The following is a 24,143-nucleotide window of genomic DNA, read 5'->3' as shown; positions in this document are numbered from 1 at the left end:
ACTGGACCACAAGGGAAGTCCTGGCCACTTGCTTTATGTAGAGATTCTTTGTTGGGATGAGGAAGTTCCCTATTCCTAGTTGAGCAAGTGTTTTTATCATGAAAGAGTGTTGGATTTTGTCAAGTGTGTTTTCTGCATCTATTGAGATGATTGTGTGGTTTTTGTCTTTTATTCTACTGACATAGTGTATTCCATTGATTAACTTTTGGATGTCAAACCACTTCTGGTATAAATCTTACTTGGTCCTGGTGTATAGTCTTTCTTTGGTGGTGTTGGATTCTATTTGCTCATATTATGTTGTGGGTTTTTGCATATATATCCATAAGAGATATTTGTCTATAGTTAACTTGTAAGGTCTTTGGTTTTGGTATCAGAGTAATACTGGCCTCATAGAATGAGTTGGGAGTTGTTCTTTCCTCTTATAGTTTTTAGTGGATTTTGTCAAGAACTGGTGTTCTTTGACTGTTTGAAGGAACATGGGTCATATCCACAGGAAAGAGCCAGGGCTCTGGGACCCTGGGCAGAGGCAGCTGAATCTGGCACACAGATCTGTCCTGATTGGCAAACACATTATTTTAAGACAATTGAACCAACTTAAAAAAAAAAAAAAATCTAGAGATTTCACAGAAGAATCCTGATTTTTGAGTTCTCTAGAGGAGTTAGAACCTTTGGCAGCAGTGGCCTGTAATTATGCTGAGTCATGATGAATGGCCCAGGTTCTCTGGTTTGCCTCAGTCCCCACCTTTCCTTGTTAATCCTGACACCAAGGCTGAGTGTCAGGTACCATTTGTATCATATTAATCTTGGACCACTTTTTGTTAACCGTATGGCCACTGTAGGCATGTGAGTGGATGCTACCTGGTTTACCCTTGCTGGATCTTTGTTTGCTTATTTATAAAGTGGGGACATTAATAATTCTTGGCTTGGGACATTTTGAGGAAGATTAAATGAGATGATTAAAAAAATTTTTTTTTTTTTTGCTGATCTGGGTCTTCATTGCTACTCAAGGGTTTCTTTTTTTTTTTTAACTCAAGGGCTTTCTCTAGCTGTTGTGCATGGGTTTCTCATTGTGGTGGCTTCTCTTATTGCAGAGAATGGGTCCTAGGTCACCCCGGCTCAGCAGTTGTGGGGCACAGGCTTAGTTGCCCTCCCTTGGCATGCGGGATCTTCCCAGATCAGGGATGAAATGCACATACCCTGCATTGGCAGGTGGATTCCCAACCACTGGACCACCAGTGAAAGTGAAAGTCGTTTAGTCATGTCTGATTCTTTGTGGGCTCTATAGTCCATGGAATTCTCCAGGCCAGAATACTGGAGTGGGTATCCTTTCCCTTCTCCAGGGTATCTTCCTAACCCAGGGATCAAACCCAGGTCTCCCGCATTGCAGGCAATTCTTTGCCAGCTGAGCCACAGGGGAAGTCCAAGAATACTGGAGTGGGTAGCCTATCTCTTCTCCAGTGGATCATCTGACCCAGGAATTGAATTGGGGTCTCCTGCATTGCAGGTGGATTCTTTACCAACTGAGATATCAGACCACCAGGGAAGTCTTTAAATGAAATGACTATAAAGAGGTTTAGCATACAGAAGGTACTCAATAGATTTAACCTTTGCTTTTTGCTGGCTGCATAGTACTCTGTTGCATGTATGTACAATTTTTCTAATTCTTCTTCTATGTGCCAAGGTGGGCACATGGGGGAACATCAGTTTTTCACTGTTTGACACAGGCTGGATAGGACATCTGTGTATATGGTAAGCATAAGATGGTTAAGAGTATATTATCACTACTGAATTTGAATCCCAACTGTGTGACCTCTTTCTGTCTCCTGTCCTTTTGGAATGGTGAGATGAGGGGATAAGTAGGATGAACCTAAGATGTCATTTGAAGATATATCTACAGAGCCTCTTAATGAGAGTGAAAGAGGAGAGTGAAAAAACTGGCTTAAAACATTAAAAAACTATGATCACGGCATCCAGTCCCATCACTTCATGGCAAATAGAGGGGTAAATAATGGAAACAGTGACAGACTTTATTTTCTTGAACTCCAAAGTCACTGCGGACAATGACTGCAGCCATGAAATTAAGACACTTGCTCCTTAGAAGAAAAGCTATGACAAACATAGACACCATATGAAAAAGCATAGACATTACTCTGCTGATAAAGATGCATATGCTCAAAGCAATGGTTTTTCCAGTGGTCATGTATGGTTGTGAGAACTGGAACATAAAAAAGGCTGAGCACCGAAGAAGTGATGCTTCCAAATTGGAGACAACTCTTGAGAGTCCCTTGGACTGCAAGAAGATCAAACCAGTCAATATTAAAGGAAATCCACCTTGAATATTCATTGGAAGGACTGATGCTGAAGCTCCAATACTTTGGCCACCTGATGCAAAGAGCTGATTCATTGGAAAAGACCCTGATGCTGGGAAAGATTGAAAGCATGAGGAGAAGGGGGCAGTGGAGGAAAAGACGGTTGGATAGTATCACCGACTCAGTGGACATGAGTTTGAGAAAACTCCAGGAGATAGTGGAAGACAGAGGAGCATGGCATGCTGCAATCCATGGGGTCGCAAATAGTCAGACATGACTTAGTGACTGAACAACAACAGCTACCATTTTGTCCACAGAAGGGCTGGAAGGTCACAGGTGGGTGCAGGGGAAGATGCAAGTGTCTCGAGGCCCCTTCTGCAAATGTGAGAGCTGATGCGCCCTATCTCAGAATCTCCCCGCCCTAGGGTGTGAAGCCAAAGGCCAACTTGTTGCATCTGACTGACAGCTGGGCTGTCCAGGGAGATGAGATAAGTGGGTGTCAGGCAGAAGGAGGCAGGTGTCAACCGCAGAGCAGGGGGAGGTGAGTACACTGTGGACTGGGTTGAGCTCCCCACCCTTAACCCTGTTGAAGTTAGAGTTGCTTAACCTTCTGAAGCAGTGATGGCTCCAGACTCCCCCATATCCTGACCTGGACTCCTGACCTGGTGCCCCTAAAAATTATCCATACAACAGAGCTCCAGAACCCAGGCACTGAGCCGGCCAGGAGCTCAGCTGACTGTCCTCAAGGTTGGAGGTGGCAGTGGTTATGGACTGGAGAAGTTTTTGAGGTTTTCAAAGAGGAAGTGAGGCTTCTGCTTGTGGTTCTGCTGTGTTTCTCTTTTTACTGCGTGTCAACACTCCTGGCTCTACTCTGCTTCCCAAACCTCTTAATGATTGTTGTTCAGTTGCTCAGTCATGTCTGACATTTTGCAACCCCATGGACTGCAGCACACCAGGCTTCCCTGTCCTTCACTGTCTCCCGGAGCTTGCTCAAACTCATATCCATTGGTGGGTGATGCCATCCAACCATCTCATCCTCTGTCATCCCCTTCTCTTCCTGCCTTCAATCTTTCCCTGCATCAGGGTCTTTTCCAATGAGTCGGCTCTTCACATTAGGTGGCCAAAGTATTGGAGCTTCAGCTTCAGCATTAGTCCTTCCAGTGAATATTCAGGATTGATTTCATTGAAAGTTGACTGGTTTGATCTCCTTGCATTCCAAAGGACTCTGAAGAGTCTTCTCCAACACCACAGTTTAAAAGCATCATTTCTTAAGCACTCAGCATTCTTTATTGTCCAACTCTGACATCTGTACATGACTACTGGAAAAACCATAACTTCGACTAGGTAGACCTTTGTCAGCAAAGTAATGTCTCTGTTTTTCATATGCTGTCCAAGTTTGTCATAGCTTTTATTCCAAGCAGCAAGTATCTTTTAATTTCATGGCTGCAGTCACCATCTGCAGTGATTTTGGAGCCCAAGAAGATAAAATCTATCACTGTTTCCATTGTTTTGCCATGAAGTGATGGAACCGGATGTCATGATCTTCGTTTTTTGAAGGTTGAGTTTTAAGTCAGCTTTTTCACTCTCCTCTTTCACTCTCATCAATAGACTCTTTAGTTCCTCTTTGCTTTCTGCCATAAAGGTGGTGTCATCTGCATGTCTGAGGTTATTGGTATTTCTCCTGGCAATCTTGATTCCAGCTTGTGCTTCATCCAGCCCAGCATTTCGCATGATGTACTCTGCATATAAGTTAAATAAGCAGGGTGACAATATACAGCCTTGACGTACTCCTTTCCCAATTTGGAACCAGTCCATTGTTCCATGTCCAGTTCTAACTGTTGCTTCTTGACCTGCATACAGATTTCTCAGGAGGCAGGTAAGGTGGTCTGGTATTCCCATCTCTTGAAGAATTTTCCACAGTTTGTCATGAACCACACAGTCAAAAGCTTTCAGTTCAGTTCAGTTCAGTTGCTCAGTAGTGTCCAACTCTTTGTGACCCCATGGACTGCAGCACACCAGGCTTCCCTGTCTACCACCAACTCCCAGAGCCTGCTCAAACTCATGTCCAATGAGTCAAAGGCTTTAGCATAGTCAATAAAGCATAAGTAGATGTTTTTCTGGAATTCTCTTGCTTTTTCTATGATCCAACAGATGTTGACAATTTGATCTCTTGTCCCTCTGCCTTTTCTAAATCCAACTTGTACATCTGGAAGTTCTCGGTTCATGTACTATTGAAGCCTAGCTTGGAAAATTTTGAGCATGACTTTGCCAGCATGTGAAATGAGTGCAATTGTGCGGTAGTTTGAAAATTCTTTGGCATTGCCTTTCTTTGAGATTGGAATGAAAACTGACCTGTTCCAGTCCTGTGGCCACTTCTAAGTTTTCCAAATTTGCTGGCATAATGAGTGCAGCACTTTCACAGCATCATCTTTTAGGATTTGAAATAGCTTAGCTGGAATTCCATCACCTCCACTAGCTTTGTTTGTAGTGATGCTTCCTAAGGCCCACTTGACTTCCCACTCCAGGTTGTCTGGCTATAGGTGAGTGATCACACCATCATGGTTATCTGGGTCTTATTTTTGCTGACTGTATAGAGTTTCTCCGTCTTTAGCTGCAAAGAATATAATCAATCTGATTTCAGTATTGACCGTCTGGTGATGTCCATGTGTAGAGTTGTCTCTTATATTGTTGGAAAAGGGTGTTTGCTATGAGCAGTCCCAAACCTCTTAATGATAATAAACTTTTTAAAAAAAATTCTTTATTTATTTGGCTGTGTAAGGGTCTTGGTTGCAGCATGTGAGATCTTCCGTTGCAGCATGAGGGCTTCTCTCCAGTTGCAGCCCTCAAGCTCCAGGACAAGCAGGCTCAGGGTGGGGCCCTGAGGCATGTGGGATCTTGGTTTCTGTATGAGGGATTGAACCTGAGTCTCCTGCATTGGAAGGCAGATTCTTAACCACTGGACCACCAGAGAAGTCCTGACAATAAGTCTTGGCAGTTGCATACAACTCATTATTTCAGCAACATCCTGCAAACCTCCTGGTAAGTGGACTGTAAATTCTAAGGTCTGGGTCATGTTCCTACAGGATATATTCCCAGCAACTGGTTCAATGCCTGACACACAGTTGACAATCAATAAATATGTGAATGAATAGGTGAGTGAATGAATGACAGATTCTCAGGGCACTTGCAGGGTGACAGCTGCTAATTCTACAGCTCATTTCCCTAGTACGTGACTTGGGCCTCCATCCATCCTAATTTTTCTGAGGGTCCTCTGGCCGCTGAAGGGAATGCAGACCCTACTGTGCTACATCTGTAGCCCTTTTTATCTCTTCACAGGTGCCTCTCCAGCAATCCTTCCCTCAGCTCTCCTTCCCCTCTGGGACACTGCAGCTCCATGTTGGGTCATGCAGTCTTGGGCCAGTCACTTTCCTTCTCTGTGTCTCAATTTTCTTGTCTATAAAACAGAATATAATAGCATCCAGGGTCATTGTGTTGATGGAGTTAGACCAAGCGTGTCGAAGTACTTTGCAGGGTTCCTGGCACATGGTGAGGGCTTGAATGCCAGGAGCTATTAATGCTGTGTTGTGCGGACTGGTGTGGGGACAAGACTGCTTTGGAGGAGAGCAGTGGTCTGGGGGTTAATGAACAAAGCAATAAAACTGAATGTAATTCATCTTTCCAAGTGTGCTGCCTAAATTCTGGTCTTCCAAAGGGAGCCAGGAACATTCATCATCAGCTTTTAGGAAACTGACTTGCAGATACTTGCCTAACGAGGCAAAGATTGATGTACATTATTAACAGTAATCCACATTTGTCAAGTGCTTGCATGGGGCCAGGCACTGTCCTCAGGGCTTTACATGAATTATCTTGAGGAATCACTGAAAGAACCCTGGGAGGCAAGCGCTCTTATTATCCCACTTGACAGATGGAGAAAGAGGCAGAGAGGTTAAGTGACTTGCCATAAGGTCACAGAGCTGGGATGAAATCCAGCAGAGGTAACATTCTTTAAAACATATCCACCTGGTGCTTCCCTGGTGGCTCAGTGGTGAAGAATCTACCTACCAATGCAGACGACGCGGGTTAGACCCCTGATCTGGGAAGAGCCCGCTTGCCTCGGGGCAACTAAGCCGATGCACCACAACTATCAAGCCTGTGCTCCAGAGCCTGGCAGCTGCAACTACTGAGCCCATGTGCTGCAACTGAGGGAGCCCTGTGCACCCTGGAGCCCATGCTCTGCAAAAAGAGGGGCCACTGCAATGAGAAACCCTCACACTGCAACTACAAAGTAGTCCCCGCTCGCTCAACTAGAGAAAAGCTCCGGCAGCAATGAAGACCCAACACAGCCAAAAATAAATAAAATTATAGATACATACATGTATGTTTGTCCAATTCTTTTCTGTTATAGGTTAGTACAAGATATTGAATACAGTTCCCTCTACTATATAGTAAATTCTTTTCCTATATATTTTACACATATATAAATAGGGACGTGTTTATCTATTTTATACATAGGGATGTGTATCTTTTAATCCTACACTCCTAATGTAGCCCTCCCCTTCCTCTTTACCCTTTTCTAACCATAAGTTTGTCTTCTATGTCTGTGAGTCTGTTTTTCTTTTGTAAATAAATTCATTTGGATTATTTTTCAATTGCACTTTTAAGTGATATCATATAATAACTATCTTTCTGTGCCTGACAGTGAATATTCTAAAATATTCTGCGTATTACCTCTGTATGGAAATCCTTCCCAGTCTTGTGTGGCACAGGGAAAAATTGGAGCCCACCAACAGAGGGATGCTACATATTACGTCCACCAGAGGGCACGCATGCACTCCTCTGCAGTAGAATACTATACAGTCAGAAGACAGGAGGCAGATGGTGTGTATGTTCTGGCATGAAATGATGGCAACAGTAGACTGTCAATAGAAAAAGTTACAGAATAGTATTATTATATCATCTACTAATATTCATGTATAAAAACAAAATTTAGAAGTCCATTTATTGTTTGTAGGTTCATGGATAGATGTCTGGAAAGGTTAACATCAAACAAGTCACACTGACCTCCAGGAAACTGGGAAGGAGGGGAGCTTCCATTTTTTGTCTTTATATTCCCTGCTGTTTTAATCGCTGACCATTCATCTGTATTATCTTGTAATTTACAGAAAGATGAAGAAAGTAAGTGCACAGTGGACCAGGGGTTTGAGGATCCACGTCCACCCCTCCAGCTCTTCTGCTCCAGACGCTGATTTTCTGAGGTCTCCCTGGTGTCTTCCGCTCATCCCTGAAGACCCCTTAATCCTACCTTCCCTCCACAATCACTTCCCAAGGCCTCTCTGGTCTTAAAGGACTTGCTTGGCCTGGGTCTCTCATCTGAGTCTAGGCACTGGTGGGTTTTTTTTTCCCCGGTTAGGAGGCCAAGGTCCTACCCCTGTGCTCCTCCTCAGGGGGATGTGGCACGTGGTGACCTCACAGTTAAGCCAGTGACATCACAGTGGGCCTGGAGGCTGACACGGCTAAGGGCCTGGCAGGGCCCAAGAGATAGGAACAAGGAAGAGATTGGCAGGTAGAGGCTATTTCTGATGGAAAGTTGAAGGACTGTGTCCTCTTCCCAGGACACTCCTAGCCAGTCCTTTCAGGGGTGGGAGACCTGACCGTCTCCACAGCCATTTTGGTTCCTAACCAAGAGGTTGTACAGACCTTTCTGTGAGTTGGGAGCAGAGTGTGATGCCAGGAGGAGGGAGTGGAGTTGGCAGATGGAAGACAAACGTGTATGTGAATCCTCCTGGGAGATGGGGGGGCATTCCTGTGGGTGCTCAGTGAACTTCTTGCTCCCCTTGATTGCAGCACAGCTGGAGGGGAGGCAGGCTGTGACCTGGGAGGCCAGGAGGGCTGCGGCTTTTGGCGGGAGTAGAGTTCTGGTCGACCAAGAGGGCAAAGAGCACCATGGGAAGGGCTCCTTTCAGCTAATCTGAAGGATGCGAGAGGGCAACTGGGATGGGGTGGGGGGAGGTGAGGATGGGGGGGATGATCTGGGCCCTTGGAATGGCACATTTGAAAAGAGCATGAGGGACAGAAATGAAGCAGTGGGGGTGGGCTGACACTGCCGAGAGACAGTGGAATCTGAGGGTTGGCACTAGACAGCACTTAGCTATTTGCTGTGCGTCTCTGAGTGAGTCGCTTACTCTCTCTGAGCTTCTGTTCCTTCATCATGGGGATAATAAAAGACGAAAAGAGAACATTTATGAAGCCCCTAGCTTCGTAATAAGTGCCAATACTTTGGCCACCTGATGCAAGGAGCCGACTCACTGGAAAAAACCCTGATGCTGGGAAAGATTGAGCGCCAGAAGAGAAGAGGGCAGCAGAGGATGAGATGGTTAGATAACGTCACTGACTCACCGAACATGAGTTTGAGCAAACTCTGGGAGACAGTGAAGGACAGGGAAGCCCGGCGTGTTGCAGTCCATGGGGTCGCAAAGAGTCAGACATGACTTAGCAACTGAACAACGACAAGCACAGTGGCAGGCATATAGTAAGCTGTTTGTAAAGGTAGCTCTCTACTCTAATCCTCGAAATAGTCCAACCTGAGCCTGATGCTTCATCTATTCTGGGCACGTAGGGTGCAGAATTCATGGTTGTATGCTATAGAAACCATTTCTGGAGGATTTAAGGAGAGGAGGAAATTCCTTGGTGGTCCAGTGGTTAGGACTCTGTGCTTTCACTGCCGAGGGCCCAGGTTTCCACAGTTCAGCAAAGAAACAACAACAACAGAGAGAGAAGAAACTCACTTCAAAGATGTTGGAGGAGTGCAGAGAAGTTCTGGGAAGGCTGCAGAGCCAGGCTTGGAGAACAGGCTGGATCAAGAGAGGCTGGACAGCCCAGAGAGGACTGTGAGACCTGCCTGAACCCCCTTCTTTGAAACTCTGCTCTCCTGGAAGCTGATGTAGCACCATCCACAGAGTGGGCTCCATCAACCTGCCACCTCGGGACCACCGGCTTCTGACCACAGCCTGGATGGGTACATGTGGTCAGTCTGGTCCATGGCACGTGCCTGCACCATGTGTTGGAGCGGGGAGGTCGAAATTCAGCCTGTTGCCTTTCTGGCTTTTATAGTGGAATGTGCCTTCTGCCTCCTTCCAGCCTCTAGTGAGAGAAAATTCCAGGTGCTGGGCATCCAAAACACCTGGGAAATGTCTACATGGGAAATGAGAATAAGTAGAGAGTGGTCCCTGTCCTTCAGATACAGACATGTAGGGGTCAGTTATGCGGGTAAACGATGGTGACAGGAAGTGGTGGGGGCCATAGTGCAAGTGAGTATCAGCCAGGGGCCAAGCCGGCAGAATAACACGTCCTTTGCTCACATGGAGAGTTTGAGACGTCCCTGAGCGTTCCATGACACCTGGTGGCGTGGCCGGATGGAGCCTGAGGCTTGGGCTGCTGCGTTGGGCCAGACGCTGTGGACACACCAACTGGGGGCAGAACTTGTGTGAGGCGGGGGAGATGAACCTTCCTCAGCTCTCGGCAGTGATGAAGTTGCTCAGCTGGAAAAGCTGTTTCTGGCCTAAGGGGCCTCCCTTTTCGATATCTGGTCATGCTTCATGGGCATTTTGCCATGTCTCTGACTTATCTCTCACCCAGTGGGGGCCTCAGCATTCTATCTAAATTGGAGAAAATGTTCCCAGGACAGAGAAATCAGAGACGGGATGAGGAGGAGGAGGAAGACGTACTTGCTCCCTCCGGGGCCTTTGCTGTGCGAGATCAGATTCCTGCTCACCCCGCTGCCTCTCTCTGTTTCCTCCTACGCTGCCTGCTTTTGTCTCTGCCTGTTCCTGTCCGTGCCACTGCCGTCGCTGTCTTCCCTGCCAACCACCCGTCCCTGTCTCAGCTGGGCCCCCTTCCCCAAAGGACCCCAGCTCCAGCCTCTGAGCCCTGCTCCGTCCCCCTCCTGCTCAGCCATCGGGGTTCCCTGAGAGCCACAGCTAAGGTTCCTCCCCACTCCATCATCCCCCAAACTGAAATTCCGGTAGCCCCAGTTTCCTGTGGCCCCCAATTCCTGCAGCGTGGCCTCAGGTAGGCAAAGGCTGGTGGGCGGCTCGCCGATGTCTCAGGTCCCACAGGGCCCCCTGCCTGCCTGCCAGCCCCCCTCTTCCTATTTGTGGCAACTTCAAATGTAGCGCTTTCCTGTCACCTCTCACACCCGTGGGGGCCTCAGACACAGGCAGAGAGGCTGGCTGCCCGGCTGCCCAGCGGCTTCCTTCCCAGCTAGAGAGGACGTCTGCAGAACCAGGTGAAGAGCCTCGCACGGGGCCTTGCCTCCTCCTGGGGTGTTTGGAGACCTGCGGCAGGGTGGGGAGGAGTCAGGGCAGAGGGAGAAGAGACGGGGTTTCAGAGGACTGAGACACCCACATAAGGCTGCCAGGCTCTGAGGGGCGCTGGGGTTACAGAGGGAAGAGGGCGAAGGGAGGAGAAGGAGGGGAGCCTCGGGGCTGTGCGACCCTCAGTGAAGTGACCAGCGGAGAAGCGAGCTGCTGACTGAGCAGACGGCTGTCACTACGCAGCTTCCTGTCAAGCCAGTCAGGACCGGGGGAAGCCCGAGCCCACTTGCTCAGACCAGCCCGGCTGAGGAAGCTGAGCCTGGGAAGTCTGGGTGGCAGGACACTGGGGCTCCCTCAGCTGCCCCCCAAAGCTGGTAGGTGAGCTAGGATGTAGGTGGGGAGCCTGTGGTTGATAGAGTCGTGGAGACATCAGCCCCTCGCAGCAAAGAAGACACTAGACTCTCAGTTCCTTGTGGCCCCCCGAGGAGGTCTGGAATGTTTCCCTCAGATCTCTGAGCTCACTTGGAAGCATCTCCATGAGGACCTCTCTCCCTCCTGTCTTCCCCAGGGATGGGGATCAGGCCAGTTCTATGCTTCGCCTCTGACTGGCCAGCCTCCATCCAGCTGTTGCTCAGAAGTTGCTTCTTCCTGTCCCTACTTGAGAGCGTCATTGGCTTCTAAATGTCGGTGCCGAGAGAGTCCTTTCACGTCAGCCACTCCAACCCTCCCATTTTGCAGATAAAGAAACTGAGGCCAGGAGAGGCAGTGACTGGCTCAAAGTCACACAGTGATTTCCTGGGAGAGCCGGCCCTGGAAGTCAGGCTCCTATTTGGAGGACCTTCACTGCTCACCTGTGACTGACCTGTCTTCCCAGCAGGTGGCGGGGGCATGAAGGGGGAGCCCGCTCCAGAGCTGGGTTGTTGCCACAAGACCAAGCCCCTGGGAAGCACAGGGGATTCTCTGTCCCCCCACCTGGATTCCCAGCTCTGCCAAGATGGCCAGGTAAGGTGAGGTTCCGGTCCTATCTCTGAGCCCAGGATGCTTCTGGAAGGAGGGGAGGTTAGGAAGTGGGGTGGGGGGTGGATCTGAAGGGACCTGGATTCTCCTGATCCTGAGCACCTCTACCCCAGCACCTCACAAGAACGCACCCTCAGAGGTGCCAGAGACCCACTCCCATGCCCCAGGGCCAGACTGTCTGTGGGACATGAGAAGGGACAGTGCCACGGGGGCCTGGGCCTTGGAGCAGACTCAGGGCCCTCCTGTGGGGTACACAGTCTTTCATGAGGGGTTTATCTCTTAAGTTCACCTTGGATCCATTGAGAACATGGTAGATAGTCTGAGACAGAGTGGGATGATGTTGGTGAGGAAGGATGGGTGGGAGGGAAGAACAGGGCTGGGTGGGGGGTTCTGGGGCAGGGGTAGGGCAACCCTGGGGGTGGACGTGTAAGTCCCTTGGAAAGGAAATGTGGATGAGGGAAGGGGAAGCCCTCTGAGGGATGGACATGGCAGAGGTGAGTGTATGTGTGTGTGTGGGGGGGGGGGGGGCAGGGGGTGGGTCTTAGCTTCTCCTTCCCCTTTGGAAATCAAACTAGGGGTGGGACCATCTCAGGGGACTTCCGGTCCCCACCCCCCAAGCCCCTTCCCTCTGCCTACCAGGTCTTCCCAGCCTTCAAGCCACATCCAGACACAGTGGATCCTCATGGCCAGTCCTGGGCCAGCTGGCTGTGCCCATGGCCGCTGGCACCAGCCAAATCTGCCCTGCTGGCCTGCCCCCAGGGCCTGGACCTATACCTGTGTGCCCTGCAGTCGACAACCCCAGCAACAGCCCCGCGGGGTCTCAGAGAGGATGCTTTGAGCACACGTAAGCCCAGGGCGCAGGGCCGCACCTGGGGGAGGTGAGAGGTGGGGGGAGTATCGTTAGGTTTGAGGAGGAGAGACGGAGCAGACCCAGGGTCCCTAGTGAGGACAGAGCCTCAAGTATATGCTACTTCCACATTTTGATCTGGAGCTCTGGCCTGGGCACGTGTAGAACTCTCAGGTGGTGACATCTGAGCAGAGGAGGTGGGCAGTGGTTTTTCTCAGGCATGGGTGTGGGATCTGGTGGAGGTGTAGCCACAGTCCCAGGAGTTGAGGGTGGGTGCTCTGTCTGCCTAGAACACTTGAGCTAGAGGGGCCTGTGTTATCAGGCAGGAAGCTTGCTTGGGAGGCAGGGAGTCGGGGGGTGGTTCTGCCCCTTCTAGCTCTATGACCTCGAGCACATCACAGAAGCCAGTTTCTGCTTTCACAAAAGGACCCTCTCACTATACCTCCACGATCACTGCCTACAGTACACCATTTCCTTATGCAACTCAACCTGGAGGGCAGGGTCCATGCTGCTGTGTCCAGCACAGAGTAACGCAGCCCAGTAAAGTTGGTTGACTGAATCAGTGAGGATCCAAGCAGACAATCTACTTTTGAATATTGATGCACATTTAGTATTTTACTTGATCTCACTCCTAGTTTAACTCCTACCTCACTGGCTGTTGCACCTCACTCTCCCTTGTTAGCACTCCTTGACTTACCCTCCTGAGTCTTCCCATGCTCAAGAATTCCATCCAGGGCTGCCTCCTTGTCCCTCCCCTCATCCCTTCTCCTTCTCCTCCTCTCCTCTCTCCTATTCTTCCCCTCTTCTCTCCTGTTCTCTTTAGCAGTTTGTTGAAACTTCCTGCAATACTAGAAAGGTTCTACACTTGTGCTATCTGACACCTGAGCCTTTTAAATGAGGCTAGTACAAATGAAGCTGGTTTTTTTTGTTTGTTTGTTTTTGTACTTAAAGGTGTACAGTGGCTACCGTTTCAGACACAGCAGATCTAGGACCATCCTTTATGTGATCTCATTTGGGCCCGTGGCACCCAAATTTTTGTCTCCAGCTCAGGCTGCTCCTTTAATGTCTAAACCAATTCATCCAACTGGCCTTCTGACTTCTCTACCTGCATGTCTAATAGGCTTCTTGAATCATTTTCGCTCCCTGGAATGATTACACACTGCACAAATGCCAGACTCTTTATCAGCAAGGGCGATGGCAGACCAGGAAAGCCGAGAAAGGAGATGCCATGCAGGCTACAGTCCTCTCTCATGTCAGAGCCAGGCAGCTTAGGTGCAGAGCTGACCTTGACCCCAGGCTGTGTGGCCCTCACCATCTTCCTTTTTCTGCTCAGGGCACCTGCCACCAAGGCCGCCTGCCAGCTCCTCCAATGGCGAGAAACTCCCAGCCAAGTGTCCTCCGAGCAGGGACAAGATGGGAAGCCAGACAGAAAGAGCTGGCAAGGGGTCCCCCTGCCCATCCTTCTCTCCTCCCAACAGCTCTTCCCCAAATTCTTGGCAAAATAAGAAGAGCCCCTTGGTTTTCTGCTCCTGCCCCACACCCCCACCCAACTCCAAAGAACTCTCCTCCCACTTCCGCCCATTCTACCCTGCCTACCCATTTTTCCTGCCCCCTCCTTACCTGGTCACGTGTGGGGGCCTACCTTCAGTGCAGTGTCCCCCCCTCTTCAAGCTGCCCCAAGACACCCCCTATGCCACCATGGCTGTGCCCAGCTTGCTGATTAACGTCAACAAGCCTGAGCACCCCAGCACCTGGGGGGAGACCCTGCGCCCCTACCCAGGGGCCTGTCAAGACTCCGGCCAAACCCAACCCTCCCAGAGTCGGAATCCGGGCCCTGCCGCTGCCAGGACCTACTCCACGGGACCGGAGCGGGCTGGCAGGGTGGCTGCAGGAAAGCGGGCCCCGCTGGGACCCCAGGCTGGCTCCGCAGCACTGCCTTACCCGCTGAAGAAAGAGAACGGCAGAATCCTGTACGAATGCAACGTGTGCAGTAAGAGCTTCGGGCAGCTCTCCAACCTCAAGGTATCTGCCTCCAGGCCCCCAGGGCTCCCACCGGGCATCCTTCGATGACCCCTTCCAGTCCTGCTTCTAGAATCAAGGACCTGGGGCAGGGGTAACTCCAGGGCAACCTCTAGGGCCTGTGACCTTGGCTGGTTCATTCGGCCTCGCAGTTTCACATCTGTAGAGAGGAGTCCTCTCCACACCAAAGACTGTCCATGAGATCGTCTCATTTCAGCTAAAAATAGAGAAACCGAGGAAAGATGTTTCCAAGGTTACCTTGTTTTAAGGGTGCAGCCAGGTCTCCATCTGAGTCTCACAGTATCTAGGGTAAAGTTCTTGCTTGAAGAGTCATCCTCTCTGATTCCCTGGTAATCCTCCTCTTGTTTATTTATTTAAAGGTCAGGTCGGGGAACAGGTGAATTTTAGTGAATCTAGACCTGACAACTAGCCTTTTTCAATTGGTATCCAACACAACAGCAGTGTGCTGTAGGCGTCATTATAGGCATCTTCCAGAAGGGGGAGACCATGGACGTATCTCTCTATCGGCCAAGATCTGACGTTAGGGGCAAGTTGGCACCTGCTGAAATAGAGGAAAATTTACTGATTGTTGGAGAACAGATCTTCTGCATCCCCTAGGGCATGAGTTCTTAAACGTTAATGAGCCTCAAACCACCTGGAGAGCTGGCCTCAGCCCTCGGCCTGCCCTAAGCCCCAGCCCCAGAGATTTCTGTTCAGCTGGTCTGCGGGTGGGGCCTGAGAGTCTGCCTTTCTAACACCCTCCCAGGTGATGCCTATGCTGCTGGTCTATGGACCACACTTTGAGAAGCACTGCACAAGATATATATCTAAGGGGGTACACATGGGGTACCCCTTACCTGGCCTGTTGACCTTGGCCATCTCCATCTTCCCTCCAGCAGGGCAGCAGAGAGCGCGAGGGGAGCCTGGGGAATGGTAGATTGGCCTTCAGAGAGGTGATACAGAGGCAGGGGGATTGAAAGGCCTTGATACCAAAAAGGGGTCCTGCGGGGATGAGGGTAGAGATTTGAAGAGGATCCCTGACCCTGATGGGGGGTCTGGGCGGTTGACAGCATTTCTCCCACACCTGGCTTAGGTCCATCTGCGTGTGCACAGCGGGGAACGCCCGTTCCAGTGCGCCCTGTGCCAGAAGAGCTTCACCCAGCTTGCCCACCTGCAGAAGCACCACCTGGTGCATACTGGGGAGCGGCCCCATGAGTGCCCGGTGAGACCCTCCACCCCCTCCCCTGTCCTCCTGCAGGCTGGGGAGGAGTTCTAGGCCCCTGGGGGATGGCACCTGTGGCCTCCATTCCTCCACCGTCCTGAGCAAATGGAGCTGGGCAGGAGGCAAGGGTTGGTGGGGAGGGAGGGGAACGGAAGGGCCAGGGTGCGCTATTGGAGGACACTCCCTGGGCCTGGAGGGGAGAATAGAGATGTATGTCTGGGAGTGGAAAAGAATGAAGTTGGAGGTCCTGGGGAGCGGACACCCCTTGGCAACTTCCCAGCATAGTCAGAGGAGTTAATGCTAGTGTGTGTGCAAAGTCTATGAACACTAGTGATAACATCAGCTCAGTGTTAGCTCCCTCCCTCTTTGAGCTTCACCATGTCTCCAGGGAGTTCGGAAGGGCCAGAAGTATTTCCCTGTTTTACAGAGGCAGAAACAAAAGCAGCATAATGGTGACAGTCTAGGCTACCTGGGTTCAAATCTTAGCCCTGCCTCCAATTTGCTGTGTGAGCTTTGGCTACTGGCCTCACTCCTCTAAGTCTCTGTGTGTTCCCTGTTAATATAGAAGTAGTGCTTAGTCCCGATTCTCCAGTCCTGGAGAAGACTACATAAGACCAACTCCTGGCATGCAGCTGCTGCTGCTGCTGCTACTAGATCACTTCAGTCGTGTCCGACTCTGTGCGATCCCATAGACGGCAGCCCACCAGACTCCGCCGTCCATGGGATTTTCCAGGCAAGAGTACTGGAGTGGGGTGCCATTGCCTTCTCCGTGGCATGCGGCAGCTCCCAGTAAATGTTAATTACGTGCACCGAAGCCGCAGCCCCACGCTTAAGGGTTCTGTGTGATTATCTCATTCAGTCCTCCATGCCTACGAGCTTAGGTATTAATAGTCTCATATCAGCCATCAAGAGAGCAAGGCTCAGAGTACAAGGTCATGTCTCCTACACAAGGTCATGCAGGGAGTAGAAGAACCAGGGTACTAACCCAGTCTGCCTGGCTCCAATGTGCCAGATACTGCGGTCCCAGGGAGGAATCATGGGGGAAAGCTTCCAGGCCTGCATCACAGGGAGGTGGTGGTAGGGGGGGTGGGGGTGGTTTCAAGATGGGGAGGGGGGAGCAGAGATCCTGGGTGAACCAGGCAGGCAGAGCTGATACCAGTGCCCATTCCCATCAGATGTGTCACAAGCGCTTCAGCAGCTCCAGCAACCTCAAGACCCACCTGCGCCTGCACTCGGGGGCGCGGCCTTTCCGGTGCAGTGTCTGCCCAAGTCGCTTCACCCAGCTCGTTCATCTGAAGCTGCACCTTCGTCTGCATGCCCCACGGCCCTGTGGTCTGGCTCACACCCACCTGCCCCTGGCATCTCTCACCTACCTTGCCCGCTGGCACCAGGGGGCCCTAGATCTTCTGGCAGTGCCATCAGAGAGGCAGATGGACTGGGACGTGGACAAGGTCAAGGTGTCCTCAGCATCCCGGGGCAAGTAAGAGCCTAAGCCAGGGTGCCAGGTCTGCCCTGGGGAGGGGGCAGAGGCAGAGCAATGAAAGGATTTTCTCTATGATGAATTGAGGCCTCCTGAGCTTCAGTGCAGGGGGAGGTCAGAGTGTATTTGTCAGACTTCATGTCCCACTCCACCTGGCAGGTCATGGGATACAGCCAGGAAGAGACTATGCTGCCTGCCATGTGTGTGTGTGTGTGTGTGTGTGTGTGTGTGTGTGTGTTGGGGGTTGCCTGCAGCCATCTACCTCTGGCTGGGTTTGAGTTCCACTCTCTGGGACCTATCTGGGGCCAGGCCCTCCATCTCAGCTCGCCGATGGACAGTTCAGCCTTCCAGGTCTCTGCAGGGTGCAGACTGTGGTGCTGTGGTGCTGAGCACAGGGCACTCTTTTCTGAACCAGCACCTGCCCAGATGTCTGCTGCTTCCCACAACCTCCTTGTCTCTCAGTTCCTAGAGGCCACTGTGCACCCTCAGCTGGTACTCCCTGCCATGGTCAGATGGGACACATTCATCTCCCTCTGTACATGCCAGGATCTGAGCTTCCTGTGGGAGAGGCAGGAATACAGGGATGTCAGGGTCCACTCATGACCCAGAAGCAAGATGTCCCCCTGTGTGTCAAGGACTAGTCATCCCAGAGGACAAAGAGCTAAGGGGGTACCAAGCTTGGGGAAGGGGTAGAGGCCCTACAAGGACCACAGGTAGGGAAGAACTGGCAGAGAGAACCTGGGAACTAGGGCCCTCCTGACGGTCTTTCTCCCTGGAGTCCCAGAGGACCCCCTCAAGTGTGTGAAGTGTGCCCTTCCCCTGAGAGAGTGGTAGCATTAGATGGGAAAGGGTACTGCCCTTTGGGGGTATAGGAAGCCCAGGTTATAATCACAACAGTAGCTATTATTAAGTAATAATTTGTTGTTGTTCAATCACTAAGTCAAGTCTGACTTTTTGCAACCCCATGGACTGCAGTACACCAAGCTTACCTGTCCTTCACTATCTCCTGGAGTTTGCTCAAATTCATGTCCATTAAGTCAGTGATGCTATCTAACCATCTCATCCTCTGTCGTCCCCTTCTCCTCTTGCCCTCAGTTTTTCCCAGCATTAGGGTTTTTTTTCCCAATGAGTCGGCTCTTTATATCAGGTGATCAAAGTATTGGAGCTTCAGCTTCAGCATCAGTCCTTCCAGTGAATATTCAAGGTTGATTTCCTATAGGATTGACTGGTTTGATTTCCCAGTCCAAGGGACTCTCAAGAGTCTTCTCCAGCACCACAATTCAAAAGCATCAATTCTTTGGTGCTCAGCCAGCTTTATGGTCTAACTCTCACATCCTACATGACTACTGGAAAAACCATAGCTTTGATTATATAGAACTTTATCAGCAAAGTGATGTCTCTGCTTTTTAACACGCTTTCTAGGTTTGTCATAGGTTTCCTTCCAAGGAGCTAGCATCTTTTAATTTCATGACCGCAGTCACCATCAGCATCGATTTTGCATGCATGTTAAGTCTCTTCAGTCTTGTCCAACTCTTTGCGACTTATGGACTGTAGTCTGCCAGGTTCCTCTGTCCATGGGATTCTCCAGGCAAGACTACTGGAGTGGGTTGCCATTTCTTCCTCCAGGGGATCTTCCCAACCCAAGGATCTTGTTTCTCCTGCATTGACAGGCGGGTTCTTTACCCCTAGCGCCACCTAGGAAGCCCAACAGTGATTTTGGAACCCAAGAAAAGAAAATCTGTCACTGCTTCCACTTTTTCCCCTTCTGTTTGCCATGAAATCATGCCATGAAGATCATGGATGCCATATTAGTTTTTTGAATGTTATGTTCTAAGCCAGTTTTTTAATTATTAAATAATTATTATTGGGCTTCCTTGGTGCCTCAGATGGTAAAGAATCTGCCTGCAATGTGGGAGACCCAGGTTCGATCCCTGGGTCGGGAAGATTCCCTGGAGAAGGGAATGGCAAATCACTCCAGTATTCTTGCCTGGAAAACTCCATGGACAGAGGAGCCTGGCAGTCTACGGTCATAAATATTAATAGCTGGCCAACTTCCAGCAGGGGGCATACCTGTGGGTTTCAGATTGGCTTCCCCACCAGGGTACTGGACGAGATTTTCGCTGTGCCCTAGGGTCTGCAGGACCAAGAGAGAGCGCTCACTCTCATTGGGCAGTCTCACCAGCAGGGCGAGGGCAGGGTTGGCTTCGGTCCCCACCAATAACCGCGGACTAGGTTCTAAACCCACTCGATCAACCGTTTGGCCCCGCCCAACAAGCCAACCACTCTGGCTAGGCAACCCCAAGACCACGCCCATTCCAGCCCCTGGCTCCGCCCTTCCATTCTAGCCCCTCCTCTGGGGCGGGGGCGCTGGAAAGACCCTGGGCTCGGTCTACCCTCCTGGCCCTGTTTTCCCGCCCACCTTGTGAAGGCCCAACTTGAGGTCTTCCAGCACCCTGACCAGTGGGTCCCCTGGCGCTTCCGGAGGCCTAAAGACGTAGCGCGGCCAGGGCCAGGAGCTGGGTCCCCAGGACTGGGGCAGGGGTGCGGGAGAGGATCGGGGGGAGAGGGGGTGGGCGGGGTGGAGACGACCCCTGCAGAGCGCAGCCCCTAGCCCTGGCGCTTGGGCAGTATGTGGATCGGTCCCACTCCCCCGCCCACACGGACTTCGGGCTGGGCGCTGTTTGCTCAGGGGGGGCGGGCCGGAGGAGGCGTATCTCTGCAAATGAGCGGGATCCGGGTGGCCCCCGCGGCCCCGGAGCAGTCAGTGCCCGGGACCTTGCCCTCGCCATGGCCGAGCGGCGCGGGGGCCTAGGCGCCCGCCTGGCTCGCCGCCTGGCCGGGCTAAGGGTCCGGAGGGAGCGCAAGGGGAAGCGGACCCCGGAGGAGGCCAGATCCCGGGATAGGTGAGGGGTTTGGAGGAGGGGCGCCCCGGGCGCCCCTGGGCCCGAGGGTGTGGATGTGTGTCTTGGAGTGTGCAGTGGATGTTTGAGTAAGCTTGTCTGAGTGACTGGGAGCATTAAAATATACCGACCCGTGTACTACGATTTGGGGTATGTGGACTTTATAAAATCCCTGTACTTTTAAAAACCTTTACAACAATTTTGCAGTTTCCTAAGTCTGGCGGGTGGCCAGGGAACTCCTGATTTCCTCTCTGAAGATAATTGAAAGGCAAACACGGTGGCACCTCCTGCCCCTGTGGACTTTGATTCTCTCATCACAGGCCAGTTTAACTCTGGTCTTCATGTCACTTTGTCATGAGTATGACAGGCTCCTGAGTTGGCTTAGACTGCACTGTATTTGCCCTTTCATGACATGAAGAGGCTTTCCCTCATCTTCCTAGATTGTATTAACAATAAACTTATTTGCCACTTGCTTGATGCTTTTCCTGGATTATCTCATTTAATCCTCCCAGCAGCTGTACTAGGCAGGTATTTTGTGTGAGTCAGATACGGAAATGGAGGTTCAGAGACATGATGTCACCTCTCCAGTCACACAGCTTGGAACTGGTGGGGCTGGGACACAAACTTCTGCAGTCTGACTCTAGGGCCCACAGCCTGAAGCCCTGGGCTGCTTTGTTGCCTTGAGAGATTTCAGAACTCAAGCAAGGGGGCCAGAGTTCTGTCCTAACCCTAGAGGCCACTGGCCACATGAGCTTGAACAAATTGCTACATCTCTCTTAGCCAGTTCACCAGTAGCTGATGTGTGAGAGGCAGAGAAAAGGCTGTATGGATTGCCAGGCTGAATGGCTGAGAGGGGGATAGAGAAGAGGACCCCAGGAGCTCACAGGCCCAATGTCTGCAAAGAACGTCAGGAGTGATCACAGGCACCGAGTGTCTGCACAGTTCTGACCTTATCATGACGTAGCTGTCTCCGGCCTGCCCTGGGAGGAGTGGAGGCCTGGTTGAGCTCAGGGTGAGGGAAGGGGTTTGTGCTGCTCTCACACCAAAGAGAGCAGGGACAATAGGGTCTAGCCACCCTGAACCTGGAAGCTTGGGTGCCCGGGGGTGCCCACACCCTGCCAGCGCCCAGCCTGGAAGACACACCCCCTCCTTTTACCCCATCTGGCAGGAACTTGCCCTGTAGGCCCAGATGGCACTGTTCCTCCCTTTCTTTCTCCGCTTGAGAGGAGGCAGGGTTGTAGGTGAGTCAAGGAGAGGGAGGGCCGGGTAGGGACTACGCATGCTCCTGGGGCCAGCCTGATGATACATCCCATGTGTGCACTTGGACTTGGTTCTCACTGGCCGTGGGAATGGGACTCTGGCACAGAGGGACAGGCCCCTGATCCCTGCTAATTGCCTGGAGTAGGGGGCAGAGTGCACGGAGCGGGCAGCCAAGGCCCTTCCTCTTCTTGCCCCTGTTAGAGGGGTGATGCCCAGCCAGGCTTTGGAGTGAGACCATCCATCCTAGTGTCTTAACTCCACTAGCTGTGTGACTTTACCACTCTGGACCTCAGTTTCCTTATCTGAAAAATGAGGACACTGCTATCTACCCTTTAGGATTATTGTGAGGCTAAGGGGATTAACCCTAAACCTGGCATAGGGTGGGAGCAAATGGCAAGCTTTTGAATTACTAGGGTACTGTCCTTTTTCTGTATTCTGGTCCTAATATAGGCCTAGTCCCCATATTGTTCCAGACCCATCCCTTTCTCTCTCTCCCTGGGGCTGGAGTGGACAGGTGGGGGAGGGGGCAGAGAGAAGGCTGTGCATAGACCTCCCCTGCCTCCCAAGACTTCAGGTGCTCATCCTGCCTGCGGGGGCCCTTAGAGACAAGGGCCATCAGGTCCAGTCTGGGGCAGGAGACAAGGAGCCTACTTCACTCCTTCCCCTGTGCTTCCTTCCCAGGCCCTGGGGTGGCCAGAGCTGCCCTGACCTGGCCCAGGGCCAGGGCAGCACCAGCAAAGTCAGCCTCAAGGTAGGAGAGAATCCTAGGGTTGGGGAGGGGAGGGGAGGGGAGCAGAAGCTCTTGGGCTGGGCTGGGCTGGCCCTGAGAACCCTGACTTACAAGTTAGGCAACTGCAGTTCTCTCCTACCTCCTCTGCCAGGGATTCACTCTGTGACCCTGGGCAGATCACTCCTCACTTCTGAACCTCAGCTTCCCCATCTGGAAAATGGGGACAATCATACTTCTCAGGGCTGTTGTGAGAATTAAGGTATCAGATGTAGGACATCCAGCATGGGGCCCAGATGCTCAGGAAACAGCTTCCTAATGTCAGGGCCCCTGGAGGAAGCATGGAGGGGCAGTACATGTTCTCAGGACCCCATTTTCCACACTCCCTCCTTTTAACTTGACCTTCCCCATCTTTGACTCCCTTTTCCCACATCCTGGCATGGCCCCCAGGGGTGACGCTGGGCCAGTGGCTTAACCTTCTGGCCACAGTTTCCCCATCCTCAGCGGGGACCTGAGCCATGGATTGGACAGAGGCAAGGTCCCCCACCCTCGATCCCCTGGAGGAGCAGAGGGCTTTCTCTAGAGATGGCTCAAGCAGCCATGTGTCTCTCTGTGATCCTGAACATCATCAGTGATTTCTAGCGTTTAACTGAGTACTGCTGGGTACCCTGCATGGATTATCTCATACAATATTCTCAGCACTCCCAGGAAGCAGATACTATTATTATCATGCTCATTTTACACATGGGGAAACTAACATGCAAGAGGTATTGCAGCTAGAAAGTAACAGTGCTGAGAATCAAGCCCAGTTTGCCTTGCTCCAGACTCCCAGGTTAATTATCCAACTTTCCTGTTTCTTGAGATTTTCAGCTCCTGGGGAGTGAGAGACTGCATCTATTTCATAGATGTGTAAAAATAAGGCATTTGGGGTTAAGGCACCCTGCTAAGAAGGAATTCACCCTAGATTTGGCTCCTCTGTTGCCAAGGACAAATCCATCCCTGAAGACTGGCATTTGGGGGACAGTGTCTATTTGGGTCTGTGGTCCTGAACCCTCTCCCCTCACCCCCCACAGCTAGGCTGGGCCCCAGGGGAAGACAGCAGACAGAAGTCAGGGTTGTCCTACTTTTAGGGGAACCCTCTTTCCTGGCTTCCTCTTGTCCCAATAACATCCCTATACCCGATACTTCCTTTAGGTGTGTTTGGAACACTCAGGCTGGGAGGGTATTGGAGAGGCGGTTGCAGGCTCTGGGAGCCTGGAGTGGGCAGAAGCCAGGGGCGTTGTGGCAGCCATGCCCACACAGGTCCTAATCTCCAGGGCAGCTGGTATCAAAGGGCCAGAAGTCAGTGGACTCCTGGGAAACCAGCAGTTGGCCTGAGAGTCAGGAACCCTCACTGTGCGACCTTGGTCATGTCGGCGTCTTGTACGTAGAATGGGAAGGGGTGAGATAAATGCCGAAGGAACTTTCCAGAGTTCTGCCTCTATTCAGCTTTTGTGGTGCTGGCAGCCTCTCCGTAGGGCAGTTCCGTTTGGTGTCAGACCTCTGTTCAGCTTCTCCTGTGCCAAGGAGGGCAGCCAGAGGTGTCAGGGGGTACCCAGGGGGCAGGCAGAGAGGCCGTCATCAGGTCTCTGCTTCTGCTTTCCCTCAGGCCCAAGCCCAGAGCCGCTCAGAGTTGGACCTTCGGGCAGGGAGCCTTGGCTCCTGGCTTTGGAAGCGACGACACAGCTCAGGGGGGCCGGCGGAGCCTCTGGGGCGCCTCCAGAGACCTGCTGTAGGCAGCGCCTCTGACCTGGCCAACTATGCCTCCATGGGGCAAGACAGCCTGGCACCAGCGGTGACCTCAGGAGAGCCTGCTGGAGCCAGGGGTCCCTCAGGCCCACCGCCGGCGCCTGGAGGTTTGGAACAAGGATCTCCGGGCCACACCTGCTGGCAACCCCCACACTCAGCCCGGGGGTTTCCTCTGTGACCCAAGGCACCCAGCAACTTGGAAGACGTGCTGCCCCACCCAGCGTCCTGCCCCAGGGCAGAGGGGGCAAAGGGCGAGCCTACC

General features: G+C 51.8%; 1 protein-coding gene across 3 annotated transcripts; it reads left to right on the top strand.

Moving 5' to 3' along the window:
- The first annotated feature begins 10,515 nt into the window (after window positions 1-10,515).
- Window positions 10,516-24,059, top strand: ZNF683 (zinc finger protein 683). 3 transcript variants are annotated; one of them, XM_061148286.1, is made up of 8 exons: window positions 10,516-10,593; window positions 11,499-11,623; window positions 12,278-12,482; window positions 13,819-14,507; window positions 15,598-15,726; window positions 16,902-17,206; window positions 22,048-22,117; window positions 23,742-24,059. In XM_061148286.1, the coding sequence occupies exons 2-8, from the start codon at window positions 11,510-11,512 to the stop codon at window positions 24,057-24,059; spliced, it is 1,830 nt and encodes a 609-aa protein (XP_061004269.1). In that variant the 5' UTR covers window positions 10,516-10,593; window positions 11,499-11,509. The 3 variants fall into 3 exon arrangements, with proteins under 3 accessions (XP_061004269.1, XP_061004270.1, XP_061004268.1); XM_061148287.1 differs by having other exon boundaries at window positions 11,496-11,623; XM_061148285.1 differs by lacking the exon at window positions 10,516-10,593 and adding an exon at window positions 10,684-10,995 and having other exon boundaries at window positions 11,496-11,623.
- The last annotated feature ends 84 nt before the right edge of the window (window positions 24,060-24,143 follow it).

This window comes from Dama dama, chromosome 8, assembly GCF_033118175.1.
Source record: "Dama dama isolate Ldn47 chromosome 8, ASM3311817v1, whole genome shotgun sequence".
NCBI lineage: Eukaryota > Metazoa > Chordata > Mammalia > Artiodactyla > Cervidae > Dama > Dama dama.
Note: the sequence above shows the minus strand (reverse complement) of the source record. Positions and strands in the feature narration are given on the sequence as shown.